This window comes from Durio zibethinus, chromosome 1 (assembly GCF_047325235.1).
Source record: "Durio zibethinus cultivar Kanyao isolate XHJ-2024 chromosome 1, ASM4732523v1, whole genome shotgun sequence".
Classification (NCBI taxonomy): domain Eukaryota; kingdom Viridiplantae; phylum Streptophyta; class Magnoliopsida; order Malvales; family Malvaceae; genus Durio; species Durio zibethinus.
In genome coordinates, this window is record NC_143162.1 from 10,206,727 (window position 1) to 10,231,993 (window position 25,267).

A 25,267-nucleotide genomic window follows, 5' to 3' on the forward strand; every position below is an offset into this window, starting at 1 on the left:
TTAAAAGTCAGAATTAAAAATTGCATGCCAAAATGGTGTGCTTCTATTCTAGGCAACGTTTCTCGAGAATATTTTTAAGGAAAATCTTAAGAAGCTAATGCCTCTTTGCATATTGATACATGCTTGACTATAGCAATAGGTGGCCACTGCACTTGCGTATTTGCTTAGAATTGTTGTTTAAAGAAAATTTCTTTAGTTTGACTTAACAAGATTAATATGCAACTTTCCGAACTACCAAATTGTATCATTTTCAAATGAAATGGACTCATGTATATGTATATATATTTTCAATAATTTGTGTTGGATTGGAGTTTTATGATCATAATAATGCATTTGGAGACACTCTGTTCATCTCAGAATTTAAATAACACTATTATACGGTATAAAAAGGCATTGAACAAGAGAGATTAGTGATTATCCACAAGAAATCATGAAAAGCCTTTCATTTGTCTTATTGTAGCAGTTGCATTGAATGACATTCAAGGTTTGCCATGTGCCTCTGCAGAACTTCTTTTACAAGTCTTACCATGCACGCCAGCCATTTCATTCCCCTCCAGGCAGCCAGCAGCAGCATTGCCCCTATTCAAACGGATGGGGTAGACATTATATTTGGATTCAGGATTATTTCATTTTTTTCTAATTAAGGTTACTTCTGACCCTCTTGATAAACAACCATATAACCTCAACTTGTTTTTATGTCAATGGATTGCAAAGCGTGAGACCATCTTCAGTGGCATAGGGCGCAAGTCAAGTAATAAGTTTCCAAGTCCACTTATTATTATTCTTTTCTTTGTAATAATCGTGAAGATATGGTGCAGGAATTGTTGACCAGCATGTGCGTCAATAGTTGCAAGCGGTCAGAGTTATGCCTCTCTGTCACCCATGTGTCCAATTTTAACTGGAATCATACATAGGAACCAGGGCATTTGAATTTCAGCACCTTTTTTTTTTTAAATTTGCAAAGACGGTAATTTGTGGACCGTCAAATTTGTGTCATTGGAAGTGAAAAAAGTGAGAAGTTGTCCATTTTAATTTCTTTTCCAGATAATAACTGAGCTGACCGATGTGTCAAAGGGTGTGTCGGGCTTCCTCTCCCTTGGAATGGCTGGACCATGTTCTTCAGTTTGTACCACGGATCTTCAGGTGAGATGCCAAGGACAGTGAAATAGCAGGCCCACAATGTGAGCAAACAAAAATAAGCTGAAAAAGATACAAGTAATGACCTTACCTTGCTATGCATTTAGGCTAATTGATTTTCCATATTAAAAAACACGAAATCTCCCGCAAAAAAAAAAAAGATATTTAAATGGGGTAGAAATTTATAATTTTATTCACAACAATGATCATAGATAATTTTGAAGGTAGTAAAAAAGTTGAATAAACCAAACTGATGTAAAACTCAATGAATTAATCTAATAAAAATTGCTTTACATAAAAATTAAGAAAAAAAAGGTCCAAAAGATGCAAAAAAGGGGCCAGACCCGGTGTAAACAGTAGTAAATGGGCTGAGAACTCAAAGCATTAAAGCTTGAGCAAGTGAAGAAAAAGTGAACATAGGTGACCTGGCTTGCCTGCGCACAAAATAAGATATTTTATTAAGCAGAGAACTGTAGCCGTTAAAATTCTGTTGATACACTTCCACCATACAAACAAAAACTGAAATCACTAGGATTCAAAGTCCAGCTCTCTCCGTCTCGGAGTTGAAAAGTCAGGCAGCTCAGAAAACCAATGGCTGCCACTGCCACTGCCACTGCCACTGTCTCTCACTTTCTCTCTAAATACGATGTGCCAAAACACCCTTATCACAAACTCTCTAGGAACCGCAGTTTCTTACGCTGTACTCCAACAACTCTTCCCAAACCCAAGTCGTCTAAACACAACAATACCAGTACTTCACTCAAAACCTCACGCCAACAACAAAATGGTCAACCTAGGAAATCTCGAACCGCTCTCCCTCCCAAGCCTGTCGATATTCCTGACTCTAATCTGTCTTTCTCGCTTCTCTTTTGCCGGTTAAGGTACAAATTTTCTTACCCCTAATAATTGTTGGGCTTGCTATGCTCTTGAAATTTAAATATTTGAGCGTCTTCTTTTTTTAATCTTTCTGGGAGGGTTTTGCAGAGATGGGTTTAAGGTAGATGAGCTTGGATTGGAGATTTTATCCATTGCACTGCCTGCTGCGTTGGCTTTGGCTGCTGACCCCATTGCTTCACTTGTCGATACAGCCTTTGTTGGCCATTTAGGTGCTTACTTGTTATTTAGTTTTGTTCTATCGTCTTGGTAGTTTATAATCATATCAAGCTTGCAATTGTAGCTTTACGTTATTAATCACAGCTTACCATGGATTTACAATTTTCCCTAAAAATGAAATTAAACAGTAGGGGATAAATATTGGTTTTTGTGGTGCAGGGTCGGTTGAATTGGCCGCGGTTGGGGTATCAGTATCAATATTCAATCTGGTTTCAAAATTGTTTAATGTTCCTTTACTTAATATTACAACATCCTTTGTTGCTGAAGAGCAAGCATTAATTAGTAAAAACAATGATGGTAATTTCAGTGAATAACGCTAATAAGCAATTGCAATTCTATCATGATATTGTTTGGTTGAACTTTTACATAACGCTGACCTTTTGTTATGATTAAGATCGTGAATTTGAGCATCAAGGCAAGAGAGTTCTTCCCTCAGTATCCACTTCCCTGGCACTTGCTGCTGGTCTTGGCATTGCAGAAGCAGTTGCTCTCTCAGTTGGATCGGGTTTCTTAATGAATATCATGGGTATACCTGTTGTATGTCAGGCTAGCCAATTATGAATTTCTTATTATTATTTTTTAAATTGTAATGCTCTAATTTGATATATCTTATTCCTTTTTTTTTCATACCTTATTTCCTAGGATTCACCAATGCGTGGACCAGCTGAGCAGTTTCTGACCTGGAGGGCCTTTGGTGCCCCTCCAATTGTAATTGCACTTGCTGCTCAAGGCACTTTTCGTGGATTTAAGGATACCAAGACACCTTTGTATGCCATTGGCAAGTATTGAAGCATGCCTTCCGTTTCAATTTCTCTCTAGGGGCCTCTTTGCTGCTTAATTGCAGTATGTTTCACTGAAATGCAGCTCATGTAATGGAGTCTAAAACCTGGGCCAATCTATTTTCTTGTCTGTGAAAAAACAATGACTTATTAGCATATGAGGACAACTATAAGATCTCAGAAGTTTAAGAATTGCTGAACCTTAGCCAATAGTTAATGACCGAGAAAGATTCAAAAAAGCTAGTTTGTGTTGATAAGCAGATCATAGGCTACAATTTTACCTTTATCCTTTTCATTTTTCCTCTTTGAATATCCAATTTCAGCTTCTCATACTAATTTTTTTACTTGTTAGTTTGTAAACAAAATTGCCAGTTATTCCACTATGGTTGATTTTATTCAAGAAGCACCCCAACTCTTCTTGAATTATTAGGTGCAAAATTAAGAACAAAGGATAAGAATAGCATTCTTCCATATCCAAAAGTTATTCTAGTTTAGCCTGTGGAACAAATATCATGCTAGTAGGTTAGTTACTGCCTTGATGCATATAGTGAATTTCTTCCTTGAACTAACAGGTGCAGGCAGCTTATTAAATGCTATATTGGATGCAATTTTGATATTTCCCATTGGTTTTGGCGTTGGTGGTGCTGCAGTTGCTACTGTGATTTCTGAGTACGTCAATAATGTGGTAAACTTAATGATTCTAGTGTACTTCGCTCATAATATTTCTGCTAATGTTGGAAGCTCTATTGATATTTTTACTTCTACTAACCTTTCATTTCATTTATTCTTAACCAGATATCTGATTGCTATTATTCTTCTATGGGAGTTGAATGGGAAAGTTGTGCTTGTCTCTCCAAATGTTGACTGGAGAAAAGTTTCCCTCTATATAAAATCTGGTACATTTCTTGCCAGCTAATTTTAGCAATATTCAATTTCATTTGACTCTCCCTAAGGTTATCTTGTTCTGTCAATTTTATAGTAAATAGTCCAGGTCAATCTTGAATGGAAGAAAGTTGTAGCAGAAAAAGTTTCAAGAGGAAAAAGCTGATAGCTTCTTTGGGATGCATATTATACAAATTTATCAGATCTAGGACAGTTTAGAATAGGAGCTCAAGTAATTTTTGACTCTACAGATATAATAGTGAAACCTATTCCTTTCTTACTCTGACAATCATTCTATTTTACGTTTGAATATAGTAGTCATACAATATCCTGAGATTAAGACAAGCCTTAACTGTTACTTTCGTGCTGATCTTAAGCATTACTTTCAGCATCTGCCTAGTTTTTTCTTATAGTTAACCTACATAAAATGAATGTTAACAGCAGACAACCTGTAAAGTACTTCAATTTTGAAATAGCCAAATTCTTCGTATGGAAATGGTTATGGTACTTGCAGGTGGACTTCTTATTATCAGGACCATAGCCACTCTCGGAACTCTCACGCTAGCAACATCACTGGCAGCTAGGCAGGGCCCTATTCCTATGGCTGGTCATCAGATTTGCATACAAGTTTGGTTGGCTGTATCTTTGCTTACTGATGCTTTAGCACTTTCTGGTCAGGTAACGTGTCCTGTGTTTTTCATATGGAAGACCCAAATGTAGAATATTTATGGCAATACCATATTAAGTAGCATTAAATGAAACCTGTTAAATGTATTTATATGGAACTACTTTTCGGTTTCTGTAACAGGCTCTTCTTGCCACTGATTACTCCCAATCAAATTATCAACAAGCTCGTGAAGTGATTTATAGTGTTCTACAGGTTTATTAAAACCTAGTTGTCCATTTCTTTGAATTTTATTGCCCTTTTATTTATCTGAGCCATTTTTATTATCTTGTCACTTGATTTTCAAGCAGATTGGTTTAGTAACAGGATTTGCTTTGGCTGTCTTCTTATTCCTTGGATTTGGAGCATTTTCTGGCTTATTTAGCACAGATTCAGAAGTTCTCCAAATTGCCTGGTCAGGTGCTTTGGTAAGTGACCTCCTCATACACTTTTACAATAACTTCTGGAAAGATTCTGATTAACCAACAGAATACTCTGGATCTTTTTTATTGTTGCTTATAAAAGAGTCTACAGCCACTTTGAAACACATGGTCTAGTTTTCTTGGCTGTCTTTTTAGATATTCAAGATGAGTTTGGCTTTCAATGCCTTGTTCATGTATTTTTCATCATTAAAAATAACTTCTGTATTTTATTTTTTCACCTAGGAGGTACAACAGGAGTCAGCAGTTTCCATTTAACATACTAATTATTAGAACTATTATGAGTCTTTATGGACCAGACTCATTATGTTTGGTTCTCAAGAGATCTGTTTCTTGTAAAAAATGACATCATTTCTTTCACATTGCTTTTTGATCTAATACGACATTGACAGAACAAAAGGAATTGTCTAATCAAGTCAAAAAAGATCTTTATGTTTTTGCTCTCCTGGACATGCAACAAGTGTCGTGATTGGCTTTTGACTTCTAGACTATCTGACATTGATACTGTTTTGCAGTTTGTTGCCGGCTCTCAGCCAGTGAATGCCATTGCTTTTGTTCTTGATGGGCTCTATTATGGGGTTTCAGATTTTGAATATGCTGCAGTCTCTATGGTTCTTTAACTTCCTTTCTTACTAATCTTTGACAAAGTATCTCTTTTCTATAATCTTTGACAACTGATAGATTTTTATGCGTCCTAAGCGTCCCATATGTGATTGTCTAGGTGCTAGTTGGATTGATCTCATCTGCATTCCTACTTGTGGCTGCTCCTGTATTCAGTCTTGCTGGAGTGTGGACAGGCTTATTTCTCTTCATGACCTTGCGTGTCGTAGCTGGAATTTGGAGGTAATCTGGTTTCTGATGATTAGGAAGGCATTATCCTACGAGTACATATCCTGAAATATGCTATTAAAGCTTTCCAAATCATAATTTGAAATCTCATTAGATTGGACTGTTTAATGTTAGGTTGGGCACAAAAAGTGGACCATGGAAAATGATTTATTGTGATATGGAAAGAGGAAATGGATAAAGAATACATCTAAATTGGCTGGCCAAAGCTCGGTTTGAGATGTTAAACGCTGTCAGGGTGGTAAGGACATATGAGAAGGTGGTGGCAATGGCAAAAACATCAGTACTCTAGTCACTTATGAGATGGTGCACAGCATTCAAAGACCTCTTAACTTTTAATTGAGGCTAACTGGATTCAGAACCCGTAGATTTAGACGCTTCTCAGCCGGACTCAATATGGGATGACTCGATTAGAAACGGAATTATATTTAATTCTGGTCAGAATGGAATTTATTCTCTTTTTCACACGCACAATCAGCAATGTAAATTTGTTTGCAGTTATTTATTATATCAGTCACATTTTCCTCTACATTGGCTTAACATTTTACTATTTTCTCAAAAAAATGTGATGTCTATTTCATAACTATGTTGTGAAAATTGTGGCGTGAAATGAGATATTGGGATAACAATGACCCTTCGCCCTGAGAAGAGAAGTAAAGCAGGAAAAGTAAAAATCCATTTACTTGCTCAGCAAATATGTTGAGAAAACAATTCGTAAGGAGGACTAAATCTGAAACAAAGAAAAGAATGAACCCAAATAATCACAGCGTAACATGGCTTCCGACAAAATTTCCTAAGAGAAAGAATATGGTATCTTATGAGATGTTTGATATTAACTGCAATGCTACACAGCTACTAAATTCGTACTAGTATTATTGGGCCACATCTTAAACAAACCCCAAAATTCCTAGAATCCACTCTCAGGAAACCATAAATCAGTCAATTTTGTTGCTTCCACAAAGTCCAAATCAACATCAGGACTCGAAAATTCCATATTGTAATCTACATCAGGGCCTGTCTCATGTTGGTTGAAGCCACCCTGGATCGGGTCCTCCAGCCAACCTCTATCAAGTTAGCTCGTAGAAGAAAACTCAAATTGATCAGAATCGTAATTTTCTTTTGCTCTCAATCCGCCGTTTCCGTTTCTAATTAAGGCAAAGGGCTTCTCATCAGCTATGACTTCTGCTGACAAACTATGCGGAAAGTGCAATTTATTCTTAAAACTGTTAATGCCAACATAATTTATAGGCGTCTGAACTTTGAAATCAACCGGTGTACGAGTATTAATTTGTTGTTGGCAGTTCAAATCCGGGCTCATAAGGCATGATATCATAAACATTTGTATCAAAACCCTTGTGGCTATAAAAATCTGTAAATCCTCCAGGTTCAACCTCCACCTCTTTCCTTAATATGGGCACTTCTGCTTTCATTTCACATAAGGGCTTAGAATAAATATCTGACCTGAGGCTATCATTTGTTTGCAGACGGTTATCATCTTTACCAAAGAAAAAATTATAACCAATTGAGTCAATACTTCCAGCAAGTTCACCTTTCCAGTTTTCCCTTGTCACTAGATTCTCAACTTTAACATCGTTAGAAAGCTCCAAGTTAAAAACTGAAATGCCTGCATCTTGGTCTGCATTATCTAAGTAATTGTATCTAAAATTGAAGCCGCTAGGTCTTGATCTAATAATTTGCGATAGCTCTCCTTCTGATTCCATTTCTTTCCTCTTAAAGGGTGTCTGCAGATTATAATCATCAGAATACATAAAATTGATCGTTGATTGGCATTCCTCATCTTTGAGCTCATTGTGCAAGTAATCATTTGTATCCTTGATTCCATTAAAGTTATGGATTCCCATAACTTCAGTAAGTTCATCATCCATGGTTTCTTTTAACGTCTCAACTTCAACTCCATGCTCTTTATAAGGTTTGCAGTCATTTCTAGAAATGCATTCTGTTCCGGTGTTGTCATCTGCTACACATCCTGCTTCCTCCTTTATATAAACTTGAGAACAATCATGTTTCTCCATCGATTTATCCTCTAAGCAGACCTTCGCTTCTTCAACTATATGAAGCTCAGAAGATTTAAGTTCTTCCGCAGGGGACGCATAATTAATATTTGATTCCTTACCTTTTTCATCTTCCGAATATGATATTGAAGTATAATCAGTTGAACATGCTTCAGTGGCAGATGAAACAGACAATTTGTTGGAGTTATCCACCGAATCCTTGGAATGATCAGGGAAATTGAGGCGAGCATAAGGACCATACATAGCCTTTGCAGCCTCATCATAAGCAAGAGCTGCTTCAATGGCATTAGACAACGTTCCAAGCCAAAAACTGTTGTTTCCTTTACTTCCTACACGAACCCCATTTATTGGTTGTCGAATTTCTGCTACCCACTTGCCCCAAATCCTTTGTCGTACACCTCTAAACTTACATGTGGAGTTCTCTGGCCCTCCTTTCCCTCGCATACAACCCTTGGCCGGAACCTTACAGATATTTCTGAAGCCAGCTTCTTCAACAAATTGAAGTTGGTTGTTGTTGTTGTTGTACTGCTTCCACTTTTCAATAGTGTCTTCTACTGATTCACGTCCATTTCTTCTTGCTTGGGAATTCTTATTACGAGCCCTAAGACCATCCTTGCGCTTTCTATTCATTGGGGGAACTTATAACTGATTCAATAATAAACAAGTGAAAAAGCTGACATGTCTCTGGAGCATAGATTAATTACCAAAAGAAGAAATCAGAAGTATAATACATAAACTTAGAAAAGAAACAAACTGAAGGAAAGAAAGTAGGTTAGGAGAAGAAAATGGCGAGCGGAACTCACTCATGAACAATCTTCTTCAGAGGCCTGTGTGCGTTGCCAAGTTTTTCTTTGAAATTTAGTAGCAGGAGTTTAACTTCTTTGTTTTTGGAGTTTGTAGGGAAAATATGAAGGAGAATTGGACTATGTTTCTAATTGAGGTCAGCAACGACGAAGCTGAGAATATCTTGGGATGGAAGCAAAACACCAATTTTTGATATTCCCAAAAAGAATTATAAGGGACGTGGCATCTTTCCTTCGGGTTACTTATATAAGCGAGAGATGAGTCGTGGCTAAACCCCGATCAAGACCAATATAGTTGAGTTCCGGAAGACTTTGTCTTTTATTTTCATCATTTTAATCCTTTCCTTTCCTCACAAAGTTATTGTCTCTTTACACGTTTTTTTTTTTTTTTTTTAATTGCGATTAGAATAGTAACATTATTTCCGCTCTTGTCCCGTGGGCGTTAGTATTTGGAAACTTCTGCCTCGTACTTGAAACAGCACTTTGTTTCATTTCCTTAATCCTATCGCTGGACAGATAGAGACAACGCCCAAGCCCCATACCATCTCGAATGACTGACTAGTCCAATCCAATGAAACCATGTATATTGCATTTCACAGGAATCCACGTCATTTGACCGAATTTTTCTATTTTTGGATCGTTCCTTTTCATTCATTTTCCATTTTTTATTAATTTTTTGTCATTAATTTATGGCACAAAACTGCATCACGAATACAAAAATTTATCTCATGCGGACAAAATTATACACAATAATAATAAAATTTTAAACATATTTTGCTGTTCCAATGTGTGCTTAGATATGCCAGATGGGACCTTGAGCTGGATAAATTGTTGATGAGAATGCCTAACAAGTAGCAAGAGAGGATCAGAATACATGCCAAATCTCATTTCTCTATCACAAGCCATAATGTTCTCCCAAACTACAGAACCCAAAAAAAGAAAAAAAAAAAAAAAAAACTAGCAAAGGCAGAAGAAAGAGAATAATGAACAAGGCACAACATCATAAGTAGTATGTATACAAATCCACAGCCAATCTTCAACACCATCCTCCGGTTGAAAGACCACCTTAGGAAGTTTTCGGTTCATGAGGTATTGGCAGCAACTGTAGCATCAATCGATCAACTCGTGCGTAATTGTCAAGAAAGAAACCCAACCTTATGAAGCATCAAAGTTAATAACCTTTCATAGGTCAGCTCCCAGATTACGAATTTCTGTCTTCAAAGAGTCAGCAAGAAAACCAATAAGTTAAACAGAAAGCAAGGAAATCAAATATGGTGAAACCATTTTTTTTTTATTCACTTCTTTTTTATTTGGATTTTTTCCCAATGAAATCTGCCTATCAACTTATGAAGAGTCAATAGGCTCCAAAGTATATCACATGCACAATTAATTATACAAAGCATAAAAAAACAAAGTGATTGTATGCGCCAAGATGTTAGTCACAAACTTTCTCCAAATTCCTTAATTAGTTAAACCTGAGTACATAGTGAAACTACTAAAGGGTGGAACCCCCAGAAGAAACTTCAGCAAGATGATAGGTAACTAATGCTCTTGGTTAGTACATCTACATATAAAGCTAATGTTCTTAGTCACTACATCTTAATATAAAGTTTTGATGCTGGTAAAGCCTTTAATTTGATTAAAATTATTCAAAAAAAGTCCATAACACCCTTAACCAGGTTGCAACATAAACATAACAAGAATTTTGCCTTTTTAACCATCACAATTTTTCTTATCCATTGAGGAGAAACAGAATCAAATTTCTGTAACATAGATGAAAAATCTCACATGCATGTGAACCATAATGCTCAGAATAACACAACATTTTGTGTGCTCTCTGCATTTGCAAACTGATTTCAGGTAAGAGCTATAAAACCCTTCCAAAAGCACATGTCATGCAGCTCTAAACTATTCCCTATACAATCCTTTACCCTCACTTCCTGGAGCTTTCCTGAAGACAAGGCAACTCAACATCACCATTCTGTATGTTACACCTAAATACTGAGAATCTTTATCATTCCCTTCTTATATTAGTTTTCGTTTTATAAAGCCATATTACACAATTTTCATACTAATGCAACGGACAAACATAAAAGGCACTAAAAGCAGAAGGAACTAGTTTCTCCAAATAGTAAATACCACAAATTATTCAGCATTCACAAAATGGCAAGGATAAAAATTAGACACCACTGACATTCGCTAAAATAAGATGAACCTTCATAGAAAGTAACAGCACTATATATCAAACATTTAATGGGGAAACAAACCGTGTTCTGCTATACTTGGTGCTACTTTCATTTGGAACATGACCAAAAGAAAAATCAACCTTCAAGTTAAGCAATAAACTTTGTTATAGTAAGTCAATCGGTAGTCATGAACCTAAACTAAATTAGTTTAGCCATAGATGCGATGCAACAATAATAGTAAAAATATTGACTATCTAAAAATGCAATATAAAGTAGGATCATTTGGGGAATATAAGAAATTACCTGGCATGAAAAACGACAGGAAGCAATTATTCAACTCCAGCAGACCTAGCAACTTTGTACCTTAACTTCCTATTATGATTTTCCTGTAAACAAATGATTTAGAAAATACCCTGAGATGCACAAAGAAACCAACTTTAACCACGAAGCTCACCTGTTCAAGAACCTTAGCTGAGCTGGCTTCAACGAGCCTGGCCAAACTTTTGATTTTTGAAAGCATTTTCTCATACAAATCCTCTAATCCAGCCGTGTAATTAACTGCTTCCGGTCCAATCAACCTGTTCAATCTCCCAATTTGCATTCCCTCGGCGCACATATCCAACTCCGATTGATCCTTTGCTGTTTGTTTCATTCCAATTAAATTCTCCTCATTTCTATCTTCATTCATCGCCATTACCCTCCTCAACTCGCAGTTCAAAAAGGGCAGCGCAGAGGTCGGGCTAAACGACCCGTAATGTCCTCTAAACGCAGGCCCAATGTTCACTATATCGATTGATAGCGGGTTAAAACAGAGCTTCGATGATTGGAACTGGAAGGCCCGATACTGGTTGGTTTGGATGAATTGGTCTTGTAGAGGAGTGGTGAAGAGGAGGAAAATGCAAGGAGCGAAAAGGGAATTGAAATCAGCGTTTTGGATTGGGAGAGAGAGATTGGGTAGAGAGGAGAGAGAACGAGCGACCGAGGACTCGCGCATGGAAGGGCGGAGGGGGGTTTTCCGGCGAGAGGAGAACCAGCCGATGAGGGGATTGTGGTTGAGGTGAGTAGGGAATAGTCGAGAGGAGTCGACCCGACCGAGTGAGTCGTAGAAGGAGAGAAGTGAAGGGAAGGAGAGGAAGCTGGAGATTGTGGCGACGAGTTGCGAATCGGGGGAAGTCTGGGCGTAATCGTCGGATAGGGTGGAAGGTGCGATGTAAGTGACGTGGCCGAAGAGGAGACCGTCCACGTCGGCAGGGGAGGATGAGAGGCATTGGATCATTGAGGCCATTGTGGGGCCTGATATTGCTATTTTCTGCAATACCAGATCGTCCATGTCGTGAAAATGGTGAGAGCAATAGAGAGTGAGCCAGATGGGTAGGCGCTGCCGGGATGCGCTTCAGTCTTCACTTCGGTAAACTAAAAGAGCGGCAGCGTTTGTTACTTGGGCCTTTCCTAGCAAATGAAGGAAGTGTTGGTCCATTGGGCTTAAACATTGAGAGCGGCACTTTTGCTGCTGTCTATAACAATAAAAATTAAATTGAAACCACGACATTTAGGCTACAATTGAATTTACAGCAGAGACTGATAGTCTGATACCAAAGTTATTTATGGTATCAAATTAAAAGAACTTAAGAGGGAAATCACTATCTATGACCCTCAATAAAAATCATCATATCATCAAGATCAAAAGGGTTATAGTGAACAACATGGGCAGGAAAGGCAAACCATAGCTCGATTTCCCTATAATGGAAATAAATATCATATGCATTTTGCTCTCTTATTTTCTTAGACAAAAAAGAATATACCCGTTCTAAACAACTTATATTACATATACAAAACAACAAATACAAATAAGAATCAAAGAATCTGTTGACTAACCCATCTTTCCCCTATAATGGAATTTCAAGTTTAAACCCCTTAAAATAATGAAGATACTCTATTCACTTGTCGCTGGAACTTTAGCTCCATCATCACCAGAACCACCAGCAGCCACCTCTGGCTTAATCTCTTCTAACTGCTGCAGAACATGCTGAACTTCAGGACGTGCTGCAGGTGAGGGATCAACGCAGTGAAGAGCTAATTTCAATGTGTTAAGCAACTCATCATTTGTGGTTGGTGTATCTCGCATGAGCTCCAAATCAAAGACTTCATTAGTCCATTCCTCTTTTACAATGGATGCCACCCACTGGGGCAAGTCCATGCCATTCGTTGGTTCACCTGGGGATTTCCCTGTAAGAAGTTCCAGTATGATCACCCCGAGGCTGTAGACATCAGTCTTTGTGCTGGCATTCTTCAGCTTTGACAGTTCTGGTGCTCGATAGCCAAGTGTTCCTGCAGTAGCAATTACATTTGTGTTGGCCGCAGAAGTCATTAGCCGAGAAAGGCCAAAATCTGCAATATGGCCATTGGCTTGCTCGTCAAGTAGTATGTTACTGGATGTGAGGTTTCCATGAATAATATTTTCTTGAGTGTGTAGGTGGTTCAATCCTCGTGTAACTCCAATTGCTATTTTCATCCTTGTTGGCCAATCAATGGTGGTTTCGGGCCCTCGAGCTACACAAGATATTCTACATTGTTAGAATTGACGGAATGATCATGTCAAAAGGCATATATGTAGGCAACATTCTTGCGTAGAGTCTGTCCGAGGTACACAATTAAACAAATCCTTTTTATTTTTCTTTTATTTCTCTCCTAGAACTAGCTTAAGTATCTAACTAGATTATGCGTAGTGAATATGCCTATAGTTGTAAATACTAATTTTTAAGTTAGTTGAATCTACTTACCGTGGAGAAAAGATGCAAGACTTCCCTTGGGCATGTAATCAAATACAAGAAGCTTCTCTCCTTTGGGTCCCAAGTAATAGGCCCTAAGTGCAAGGAGGTTTGGATGGCGGATCTTTCCAAGTGCAGCAGCCTCAGTCTCAAATTCCCGCTGTCCCTTTGTAGTCTTCTCCCTCAACCTCTTCACAGCAACTTGATTACCATCTTCTAAAGTTGCCTTGTACACTGTACCATAAGTGCTCTTCCCCATTATCTCAGCAGTGGCGCATAGTAGATCATCAGCTGTAAAGACAAATGGACCATCAAAGTGGACTAATTTTCCACCCATTTCTCCTCCTGATTGTTCTCCAGTGCCTGCCACAGGAACTGCCTTCTCAGTTTTCCCAATGGCAGCCCCCATTTTACCACTCTTTTGTTTCCTAGTAGCTTTTTTCTTCAGTAAGCAGCAGATTAAAATGCAGCATAATATTAATAGAATCACAAGAAGGCCACCGGCTGCTATGAGGATGCTGTCCTTAGTACTAAGTTTTCTGTGATGATGTTTGGGTGCCTCTGCTGGTGAAGGAGAAAGATTGAAAGGGGCGGGAGAAGGACATAAGGTTGATGTGCTGTAGCCACAGAGCTGAAGATTGCCCACAAAAGAGCTTGAATTGAATTTTTTGGCAAGGAGAGATGGGACAGCACCAGAGAGATTGTTGTAAGAAACATTAAAATGACTAAGATTGGTTAGGCTGGCAAGTGAATCCGGTATTTCTCCTGTAAAATTATTTCCAGATAAATCTAATTGATTGATGCCAGATATGTTGCCTACAGTTGCTGGGATCCGGCCACTTAATCTATTATTTTTAAGGTTGAGCACTGTAAGGTTTTGCAGATTGTCCAATGTTTCTGGGATTTGGTTATCAAGGTGATTGCCCTCTAGATTTAAAGAAACAAGAGAGAAGAGGTTGGAAAAGCTAGAAGGAAAGCTCCCATTGATAGCATTGCCTGATAGGTCTAGGATCTGGAGTTTTGATAGTGTCCCCAGTTCATCAGGTATGGTCCCAGAAATCTGATTATGGCTTAAAGAAATCTGTTTAAGTAAATTCAACTTGCTCAGAGAAACTGGAATTGTTCCAGTGAGGGAGTTATGATCAAGGGTCAAGAACTGAAGTTGGTAAGAATTGTTTCCTGTTCCAACCCAAGTATCTGGGACAGAACCAGAAAGATTGTTATGTTGTAAAGCAAGAATGGTGAGAGACGGTGACCTGGTGAAACGAACTGGGATGGAACCCAGCAAAGAATTGTAGCTAAAGTTAAGTCTATATAACCTAGTAGAGTTGGCAAGACTAGTAGGAATTGTACCGGTGAGTGAATTGTTACTCAAATCAAGAGTTTGAAGAGCAGGACAGTTACCAACAGAAGGAGGGATGGAACCTGAAAGCCGGTTGTTGAAGAGATATACCCCTCTGAGATTAGGAAGAAACCCAAGGGACCAAGGGACTGGACCACCAAGAACATTATCATGGAGGCTAAGCTTCCTAAGAGCTTGAAGCTGACCAATCTTCTCGGAAATGTGGCCACCTAGTCCCCTCCAAGGAAGCTGGATAGCAATGATCTGTCCCTTAGCACACTTGATTCCAGCCCACATACCCGAGCAAGCTCCCTGGCCGCTATCATTCCAGCTGCGTAGGAATCCTTTGAAGTCGATGAGTTCACGTTTAATGGCTTGAAGAGCTTGATAATCAGCTTGGGTTACAATTACCCCATCCCAGTGTTGGGCTGAAACAAGCTGAGATGCAAGTGGTAGCAGAAACAGAAACAAGTGGGCAAAGAGGAAGAGCTTGTTTCTAAACGCAAAAGTGGATATAAAATTCTTGTGTGGTTTTATCTTCCATTTGTCCGTTTGTGAATCTGAAATATTATCTTGAAGCCAAGACTGGAACATGTATGGGTTAGATTCATTGAAATAATAAGTATTTTCCATGAAAATGCAAGAGAAACAACAGTAAGAGGGAGAGAAAAGGAAGGAGAAGAGATGTACTCCTCTTTTCCTTGTGGATGCAGAAGAGGAGAAAGATGAAGAAGGTAGACAGGAGATAGAGAGAGTAAAGCCAAGTGAGGAGAAATAAAAAGGGAAAGAGAGAGGAATCTTGCTGCGCTAGACAAAGTCAGTACAGATGGGGGGTCTTCTTCTTTAGATAAATTCTAACGGCTAGTTTTACTTCCATTCCATAAAACCGTTAGAAGTATGGAAGGCGGGTGAACGTTCTTACTGTAACGGCTATATTTCATGGGACCACGTCTTACTGGATTTTATAAAGCTAAACTCACTAGCCCACTAAGTTCAAATAGAGTACAAAATTGATTGCTTTAAATCAAGGAGACAAATACAGCGACGACAATTGGGGTTGAAGAAGGATAATCATGTGGATTTTGATACGGTGCTAGACCGACTGTTGACTACCAGGAAAGGAAGAAGGGATCTCGTCAGTCTCATTTTGTTCTCAAAATTTTCAGAAATTCACAGAAAAAAAAAATTGAAGAATCTGTTTATGTAGTGATCCGGCAAAAAGTCTGAAATCAAACCATCAAAGGCATTATCACAGGGACGCAATAACGAGGCAGGGTAAAAACCACGTAAGTGGAATTCTCAAACGTCGTGCATTGGCTTATCTCCATGCTACTGAGACAAGTTCAATGACCCCCATTTCACACACCATGAATGCACCACCTTCATCAGCTTTTGTGGACCAAAAGCATGAAAATACAATTTTACTAGGTCCAAGATTTGAACGCAATCCATCATTTTAGGTTCTGTTTATTGCCCAACAACCCAAATCATAAATAATTCACTTGTTTAGGAGAGAAGCTCGACGGCAATTATAGTGTTGCAAAAACATTGACTGCCAAACCATTTCACACCATGGAAAAATGGAGAAAGAAATATACTACAGCTCCCTAAAACCCCCGAGTAATAAATATTACTCACCTACAAGGTTACAGGCATTATATCAATCCTACAATCACAATATAACTCCTTGCTCTAGCACACAAGAGACAATGCTCATTTGATTTTTTGTACTCAAATTGCTTTAAGTCCTTGAGAGTTAATCCTAATATCTCTTGTTTTTTTTGGAACCTATACTTGGCTAATGCTAAATGGATTTTTTTTTTTTTTATAGGATAAGTATGTGTAACATGACTGTAAAAATGACAAAATCAAGGATACAGACATTATTACCAATCCTACAAGGTTAATGAGCACAATATATCACCAAACCACGACCAATTCTATGGGCTATACTCGTTAGTGCTGCTGATAAGGCCAAACTACAAACATTCAACAATTACAACTTGCACATCAATTAGAATCGTTAAAATGTTATACCAAAGAAGAGTGAGTTGATTTGACGCACACTTATATCCCATTCCACAAGAGTTCAACACAATTGCAATATCATGATCAAAGGTATTATAAGATTAAGATCTGCACTTCATACCACAACAAAAGAAAGAGTACAACTCTGCTTTGATTCCAGTCCTGATCTTTAAATGAAACCAATTCATTCAATTTAACAAAGACTCACATATTTGACAAATAATAAGCATAAAACATGTTGGAGAAAGAGTCCATATAGCATTTCCATTGCAAGAATCAACAAAACCAAATTCTCAATAAAATCATTCTAACCAAGAAAATTAGGAAATGATTAATTAAAACATGAAAATTAAAGTGTACATCCAAATTTTATTAGATGTTTTGAGATCATTCTCAAGGTTCCATCAACATGTGCACGCACGACTGCATCCGACTGGGGCCACCATGACCTATCATGTTTTCTATACAAAAGATGAATAAACTCCTAGCAAAATGACAAGGCAGGAATCTGAAAAAAGAAGTTTATGGCAGTACAAATAAATCTATCAACAGTTCATAATTAGAATGAAACTCTGTATCAGAAATTCAGAATGGTAATGTTGTAATTGGGGAAAATATTGCAAGAGTTGTCTCAACCAGTCCTTCAGAGCACCAGAAACCACTAAAGAAGACACAAACACTCATCCTCGTCCACATACTCATGTTAATAAAAACCGAGGGCCAATATTTAAAAAATAAAGCCTAGAGTGAATCAACCACAAATATCATAGCTGAAAATCCCACTGAGCATGAAAGCAGGTAGATCAATAGTCATGCAATTTGATCTCCCTACATTTTACCCTATTTCATATGTTTCAGGTTGCCAGTTGCAACAAATAAAGCACACTACAATGTGTTACAAGAAAGAATAAATCGTATGCATACAAGTTGTAAAGAAAAGAACTACAAGCACCATAAGAGGAGGGTAGCTAGCAGCATCAAGCATTGATCCATTAAGATGTTATAACAAAGAACTGATTAGTAAATAGCATTGGGTGAAATTTACATTAACTAATACAGCGATTAAATTATTCTCTATAATGCAAAGAGGAAACCTAAGAGAAAAGGATGTATAATCATGATCTATGCACAGATCTGGCGCTAAGAATTCTCTGAAAGTTTCCATAAACACATATTCACTGCATGCAGAATAAACAATAAGATTTTTACACATGATCCGTGCCAAAAAAAAAAAAAATGGAACGACAACTTTGTATAATGGAGTCTCAATGGATCCACCGGTATAAAGTATCTAATAAACCAGATCCATATACATTTCACCAATGTTAATATAAACCTTACTCATAAAATGAAAAGAGAAAATATCCTAGAAATTCCCCCATAGGAAATTTATTTTGTAATAAAAAAATTTGAAAAATTGAATCAGTCACGATTGAAGCCATATTGTATTACCATAGAGAACAAGATTCAGAGAGATGGAACCCAGGATCAGATTCAGACACGAGTGGCAACAGCAGGAGCAGCGGCAGCGGCGACATTGGAGGCAGCACCACCTAGGAAGGAGAAGAAACCGGTGGCTGCTGGTTCTTGCTCGTCCAAAAAGAGATCCTCAGGGACCCTGAAAGCGCCGTGAGCACAGACGAGACCGAATCCAACCATGAGAGCGGAAATGAGAAGAGATCCAACCGTGGTGAGGAAGACAACGAAGACGCTAAAGATGATCAGGATGCCAAGGGCCTCGCGGTCGGAGAAGGTACGGCCGAATACGACGAGAGGCTGGTCAGCGGGGCGGAAAAGGTAGAGGAAGATCCAGGAGCAGACGAGGCCCAGAAGGAGGAGAAGGGAAAAGGGATGGGAAAGAAGCGAAAAGGCAAGAATCAGGCCAATCACCGACAAATAATTGACTCGGAAATACGAGTAATTCTTGCGGACACGGAGGGCGGCTTCAGAGAAGGACTCAGGCTTGGAGAAGGCGGTGCGGTCAACAAGCTCAGCCCAGGGACGGCGCTGGGAGAGGCCGTTGCGGAGGGAATCATTCAGATGGGAGATATAAGAGCGAAATACAGGGGTGGCAACTGGTGGTTGGGATTCGGCGGATTGAGCGGTGGAGATTGGGAGGATGGGTGGAGCTGAGGAGGACATTGCAGTTGAGAGATGCTTTGGAGGATACGAGAATGGGCGTTGGGTGGAGTTGAGCGCTGATTTATTTGGGGATTTGATTGGCCAAGTTTAGGAAGAGGCAGAGAGAAATCTTAGAGCAGAGGATTTAGATTTAGATTTAGATTTTAAGAAAATTCTAGATTTGGGGTTTGGTTTGGCGTGCAGAAACATAAAAGAGAGGCAGAGATTGACGGGGTAAGGAAAGGGAGAAGGACGTTTCACGGTGTTTTCCTTTTTCTTTTTTTTTTTTTTTTTTTGTCCTTCGATGTTTTGACGAGTGGACCTTAAATTAAATATAGTCCCTGCCGATTTCTTAGTCGCGCCCTTCAACAACTCAGCCGCAGACACGCCATTCCAACTCGGTTTTTACGCTTGGTTAATTCGCCGACAGATCGGTAGGAATGAGAAAGATGATGACGCTCAATTTCTATGTCAGCTGTGCTTAAATATATCATTTAAGCTCCATGTACAAGGAGAGCATTTCATCAATAAGTCTCTTTATTGCTATAGTATAATTATTTAATTATAATAAAAAATTATGTAAAAATTAACTATTTATAAGTGTAAATTTTATATAAAATTTTAATGAATTTTATATAATTCTAAATTTAATTGATTAATTATACTCTAATAGTTATAAATAATATCCTTCCACGTAAATTCCATTATTTAGATGAAATTGCATCATGTAATACCCAGAAGCCACATTTTGTGTTGTTTTAGCTAGATTGTAGCAAAATCACACTCTAACTAATCTATTTAAAAAACTCATGCTTACATGAAATCCATTTAGATGAACAGTAAAAAGTAATAACAATAGTAAAATTAATTATTATAATAATAAAATTAATATTATAACAATTACTTTAAAATTAATAATGAGATATATAATTGGATATCAAAGCAAAGATGATAGTAAAGGGAGAATAAAAATATCCATTAAAAACTTTATTCTAAATATATTAATAAAATATTTTTATGTATGTTTTAATATTATTTATAACATTTAAAATCTTCAATTTTTTATTCTAAATCAAAATAATAAAACAACTTGTTTATTTATTAATTTATTATATAATAATAAATTTTATTTATTATATTAAATCAATAAAGTAATTTTAAAAATTTTAAATATAAAATTGAAATGAAAAACCAAAAAAAAAAAAAAAAAGAATGAAAGATTATTGTATGAATATTTTTATTATAACTTTAAGGGGAAAAACAAAACACAAAAGCAGAAAATGATAGGCAAAGTTGGATGGAGGTAGGTGGGAAGGAAAGATTCATGACCGGAGCTAAAAGGTCTAGTGGAGAACTGGTGCAAAACGCGCCCCAATGGTGTTACACAAACAGCACAATGGTGAGATTGGACTAAAAAAGTGGTGCAAATCGCACCTCAATCCCCCTTCCAGTGGAATCCAAATGACCCCTTAGTTTCTCCACAAAGGGCAGCAAACCACATTTCTTGTCCCACTAAAATTCTCTAATCTTATAATGACGCCCCATAGCTATTCCTTGCACTGTGCAAGAAAGCTGGTGCAAAAATACCCATGGACACAACAATCTAAAGACCCTAAGAAAACATCAATGCAAACCATGTAGCAAATGGTTAAACATTATTTCAAATAGATCAAAACAGTAGATGATCTGTTGACAAAATAGGTTTTCCCTCCAAGACTGAATCATGTGCCATAGCTTCAGATAGGCTAGTGCCAAGATAACATAAAATTCCTTGCCAAATTAGTACATGATCCTAAGAAAACACGTAGATAAACAACATAATACAATGCAAGTATTACCAAACTTTTTCAGCACCAAGTCACCATTGAACAGATGACATCGATGATTTCAAAACATGCCAGACTCAGAAGGTGGATCCATTCCATCCAAAGTTGGAACCCTGCAAAATAATCCAAGTATCAGCACTATCAAGCAGCAAGTACCACAAATGAGTGCTAAATATCATCACAGGCCAAAGAAATGACATAAGTTGGACTCACAATAAAACTAGTGAATGCAATGCTCACGGTATGAAACAGAAAAGATTTATTTACATTATCTACTGCTGGTGTAAAGCATGTAAACACTGTGCATATTCTTGGCTTTGATGTGCCTAAACAAACAGGGAAATGGAATGAGAAGAGACAAATAGATGCCAACAACCTATCCTATTGGCAATAAAGAAAGAAAAGATAGCTTGCCTTAGTGTCATAGAATTTGAGGAAGAACCGTGACTTAGGCACTTGTAACTTTGTTTCAAGAATTGCAGCAATTGCAGCACTCAGTTTCTTGTTCACATCTGGATTAAGGCCACCAATGGATACCAACTCGCCATAGGCAGCTGGCTGCTCAGTACCACCAAATGACATGGGCACTGAACCCTTCAACACAATCATCACATACTGCATATCAACAGCCATATGTTACGTGCCATGGATGAACATGATATACTGAGAACAATAAAAGTTCCTTTTAGCTTGTTAATAAGAAGCAGAAACAAAAAAGGAAGAGAGCAAGTGTATTTGAACAAGAACATAAATCACTTGAACCAAGAGCATACTTCTCTCACCACTGTAGGTGATGCCTAGGATCTAACAAAGCCACTCGAAAGTCTATACAAGTAAATGAAAACAAGTAGAACTGTTAAGTATTTACTACATGCTTGATGTACTACAGTGCACACAAGTAAAATAGAAAAGATGATGGTAACTATTATGATATTAATCACTTAGGAGATGCAAAACTCTTCAGGCATCGGCCAATATCCAGCATAAATTTGATGAACTTCTTATGTTACACTTGCAATGATGTTCAGAATTGAAAAAGGTGAAAATATATTTGCATATGTGTATATAAGAATGTTCCAAAAGTCACTCACAAACAAGAAAGAGAAGCAGAATTTAGAATAATGCTTTCATAGCTGTGAGATAAATTGAGGTGTTGCTCTTTTCTAGCATTTCCAATTGACAAAAGCGGGATGAACCAAGGGTACTTAGCTTGGAAGCTCCACAACAAGATATGTATCAACTGGTCTTTCTTTAAAGGATCTTAGGATGATAAAGTGCAAAAACACAAGTTCAGGTTTCAGTGGCTGCTTAAGCAAGCATGCATACATTACTGCAGCACCCTCTCAAGACCCCATTCTAAACAAATCCTTAAATGGGTAATGATCCTTTAACACTAATGATAAAGGTTTAACCAAATAGGATACAACCTATACAGCCAATACCATACCAAGACCGCAGTATTCCCACATATTACTTCAATAGACAAATTATTAAATTAAAGATTATGGGTTCTGGCAAAAATAAATAAATACATAAAGAAAGAAAGAAAGATTATGGGTATCCACACTTACAAAGCAGAAATTAAAGATTCACAAATTCAAGAAACAGATAAACTAGAAATGGAAAGTAGTAATAAAAAGAAGGGAAACGAGAAACATACGGCCTCTGGTTTGCCGATGAGTTTGGCAACCGAAGAGGTGGCCTCAGAGAGGATGGAGGAGGTGTCAACCCCATCCAGGTTCACGTTGGTTGAAAGGTTGAGGCAAGGCATCTTCTGTCTCTGAGCTGTGACTCTGGACTCTTCTCCAACTGCTGCTGCCAAATGAGAGAGATCAGGAACCCCACACACTGATTTTCAATGCCCTAGCTTCGCTATCCCTATCATAAAGCAACCCAGGACCAGGCAGAAGTAACGCAAACATAATCGTTTTGTTACCCAAAATGCCCCTTCAAGTGCCACCCCCAAGCCCCCGGCCAGCCAATGGGCCAATGCGATGCTCCTCTTGCTATGGGGCTCGTATTCAAAGCTAATCTGGACCACCACACATTGGGCATCTCAGCCATAGCCCATTTATATTTAATTTGGCAAAAGATTTGGTTGGCTTGGTTCTGTCAAGTTTTTCTAAAATAATAATTAATTTGTATGAAATTATACAATTTTGCTCATCTATAAAACGGTTTAAAAGTTTGAAAAATTAACGATTACATGATTAAATTTTTTATCCTAATAAGTGTACTAATATTTGGTTTTCTTCAAAATGAAAAACAAAACCTAGCTAATGGTCGACTCAGGAGCAAAGCTACAAGGCTGCGGGAGACTGGAGGAATTTGAGTAATTTGTGACCCTACCAAAGCCCTCAGCCTCATGCATGCTACATGGAGTGGCTCATGATTTTCCATCAAAGTATATATAAAGCAGTGCATCAAAGTATAATTTGTTTGTATTGGACGATAGTTGAATACTGTATTTATTAGTCCATCGCTAGGGCCGTTTAAAATGATACAGAAACTGGAAACCATCTACTTAAATTGTAAACATGCATATTTAAGGTTAAGGAATTATATTTTGGAGACGTTGCGACCGGCTGTTGTATCATAAACTTTGAGAAAAAATCGCGTTCTGGGAATACACAACTTGTTCTGTAAAATTGTGCCCAGTGTGGCAATCAACCTCCTCTTCACCTCTCCATTCATGCCGCCCATTGAGACCACCTCAGCGTACGCAGCTGGCTCCTTGTTCCCGTTAAATGATATTGCCACTGATCCCTTAAGAATGACCATCACGAACTGCATGCATTCGTGAATTAAATATTGTGTAATAAAGAATTAATTAAAAAACAAAACCAAGGTCTGAATTGGAATATAGTATAAAGCAAAACCAATGATTATCAGCTGCAAGCTAGCCTGCAATTAATCAAATAAACTGTGCTACTTGAATCCCCTTTCGGTTAAAACCACTTTTATCGGAGCTAGGAAGTCTAAAGATAAACGTGTCGCAGGCTTGTAGGCTAGCTGTAGCAGAAATGCTTTATGCCTTTATTAGACCAGTTATCCAATTATTGTAATTCTTCGACTCCAAGTGACCGCCTCCTTATGCACAGATACATTTCAAGTAGGATTTCAAAAGGAAACCTGTTTATACAGTCTTTTCCAATTTCCTTGAACCTAATAATTGCATCAACTAGATATTTCTTTGGTAGCTAATAACCTAATTAATTAGTAGGAAGTAGGATCATGTTTTCACCAAGTTTTCAGAGCTTCTTATATATTTTCAAAGTACTTATCCAAATACCAGGTGAAATTTTATGGCAGTGATGCTGGAATCGATGAGTTGAACAAATTAATGAAAAAACTGGAAAAGTGTATGTTTTTAGACAAGCTCAGTCTGTTCAGATCTGTTCAATGTTTCGGCATGCATGTAATCCACACAAAAATGCATGCAATTGATTTGAAGCTACCCTGGAAATGAGTTTCACATGTCATAACCCCTACAGCAAAATCGCTCCAACATTGACTAGTATATATCTTCTATCAGATTAAAGCTTGTTTTGACTTGGAATCTAGGATACTTAGATGCTGGCTCTTCTCCTCATTTATGAGCAAGTTAAAAAGTCAGTAAGATGAGATTCCTGTGCCTTTTTCTCTTTTGACTTATCCTAACATGGAAGTTTTCCATCAGTAAAAAAACTGAACGACATCTAATAAGGTTTGGAAAATGGAAAAAGAATTAAAGCAGGAAAGTATGTACCGTATATTCGAAAGAAAGAGTATAGAGAGTACATGACTTTACATTTTCGGGTTTTCCGATGATGGAGGCGACGGCTTTGGTTGCTTCGGAGAAGATGGGATCAGTGTCTACCTCATCCAAGTTGATGTTAGTTGAGATGTAAAGGCAAGGCATCTTCTTTTGAGTTGTGCTAATCTTATGCAGCAGTACTGAGCTGAAAAAGCTTTCGATAATAATTGCTCGTGGCTTATGATCTAAGCAAAGCAGGCAATTTGACATGCCTTTATATAGCCAAATTTGAATATTGAATCTAGAAGCTAATTTTTAACGATAATACTTTATTATACTTTTTATCTTGGGGAAATGGAAAGGAGGCAACCTGTGGTGGTGGAGGTAGCAATCTTGGACAAATTGGGTTCTATTGGGCCACTAGAGGCTGCACGGTCTAATCTCTAACCGCTGGACCTGACTTCCACTTACCATAACTTTTATTAATTAATTAATTAATTAATGCGTGGTCTATTATTCTAAACAAAACTTTACTTTGTACTTCGGTCATTTTGTTGAAGATT

At 37.7% G+C, this 25,267-nt stretch overlaps 5 protein-coding genes and 2 pseudogenes across 8 annotated transcripts; 1 reads left to right on the plus strand and 6 right to left on the minus strand.

Annotated features, from left to right (window-relative positions):
* Window positions 1-1,413: 1,413 nt before the first annotated feature.
* On the plus strand, window positions 1,414-6,390 carry LOC111312088 (protein DETOXIFICATION 44, chloroplastic-like). 2 transcript variants are annotated; one of them, XM_022912065.2, is made up of 13 exons: window positions 1,414-2,018; window positions 2,122-2,243; window positions 2,410-2,547; window positions 2,645-2,787; window positions 2,893-3,028; window positions 3,602-3,698; window positions 3,825-3,925; window positions 4,426-4,589; window positions 4,720-4,791; window positions 4,887-5,003; window positions 5,531-5,626; window positions 5,737-5,858; window positions 5,979-6,390. In XM_022912065.2, the coding sequence occupies exons 1-13, from the start codon at window positions 1,729-1,731 to the stop codon at window positions 6,040-6,042; spliced, it is 1,662 nt and encodes a 553-aa protein (XP_022767800.2). In that variant the 5' UTR covers window positions 1,414-1,728; the 3' UTR covers window positions 6,043-6,390. The 2 variants fall into 2 exon arrangements, with proteins under 2 accessions (XP_022767800.2, XP_089619125.1); XM_089762999.1 differs by lacking the exon at window positions 2,410-2,547 and having other exon boundaries at window positions 1,417-2,018.
* Window positions 6,391-6,625: 235 nt separating this feature from the next.
* LOC111312089 (uncharacterized) lies at window positions 6,626-9,433 on the minus strand (annotated as a pseudogene). Its single transcript, XR_016343166.1, has 2 exons — window positions 8,698-9,433; window positions 6,626-8,578 (listed from the first exon to the last, which is right to left on the minus strand). The product of XR_016343166.1 is annotated as an uncharacterized LOC111312089 (transcript).
* A 135-nt stretch (window positions 9,434-9,568) lies between these two features.
* On the minus strand, window positions 9,569-12,533 carry LOC111312091 (BRISC complex subunit Abro1-like protein). Its single transcript, XM_089763007.1, has 3 exons — window positions 11,338-12,533; window positions 11,187-11,269; window positions 9,569-9,912 (listed from the first exon to the last, which is right to left on the minus strand). Exons 1-2 carry the CDS (start codon window positions 12,211-12,213, stop codon window positions 11,213-11,215), a joined length of 933 nt encoding a protein of 310 aa, XP_089619133.1. The 5' UTR covers window positions 12,214-12,533; the 3' UTR covers window positions 9,569-9,912; window positions 11,187-11,212.
* A 90-nt stretch (window positions 12,534-12,623) lies between these two features.
* LOC149520344 (probably inactive leucine-rich repeat receptor-like protein kinase IMK2) lies at window positions 12,624-17,222 on the minus strand. The gene is made up of 2 exons (XM_089762985.1): window positions 13,664-17,222; window positions 12,624-13,433 (listed from the first exon to the last, which is right to left on the minus strand). Exons 1-2 carry the CDS (start codon window positions 15,624-15,626, stop codon window positions 12,817-12,819), a joined length of 2,580 nt encoding a protein of 859 aa, XP_089619111.1. The 5' UTR covers window positions 15,627-17,222; the 3' UTR covers window positions 12,624-12,816.
* A 934-nt stretch (window positions 17,223-18,156) lies between these two features.
* Window positions 18,157-19,163, minus strand: LOC111312092 (PRA1 family protein B4 pseudogene; annotated as a pseudogene). Its single transcript, XR_016343171.1, has one exon. The product of XR_016343171.1 is annotated as a PRA1 family protein B4 pseudogene (transcript).
* Window positions 19,164-20,780: 1,617 nt separating this feature from the next.
* Window positions 20,781-22,885, minus strand: LOC111312094 (uncharacterized). The gene is made up of 3 exons (XM_022912075.2): window positions 22,629-22,885; window positions 21,383-21,583; window positions 20,781-21,081 (listed from the first exon to the last, which is right to left on the minus strand). Exons 1-3 carry the CDS (start codon window positions 22,737-22,739, stop codon window positions 21,046-21,048), a joined length of 348 nt encoding a protein of 115 aa, XP_022767810.1. The 5' UTR covers window positions 22,740-22,885; the 3' UTR covers window positions 20,781-21,045.
* Window positions 22,886-23,381: 496 nt separating this feature from the next.
* Window positions 23,382-25,000, minus strand: LOC111312093 (uncharacterized). Its single transcript, XM_022912074.2, has 2 exons — window positions 24,759-25,000; window positions 23,382-23,755 (listed from the first exon to the last, which is right to left on the minus strand). The coding sequence occupies exons 1-2, from the start codon at window positions 24,972-24,974 to the stop codon at window positions 23,528-23,530; spliced, it is 444 nt and encodes a 147-aa protein (XP_022767809.2). The 5' UTR covers window positions 24,975-25,000; the 3' UTR covers window positions 23,382-23,527.
* Between the last annotated feature and the right edge of the window lie 267 nt (window positions 25,001-25,267).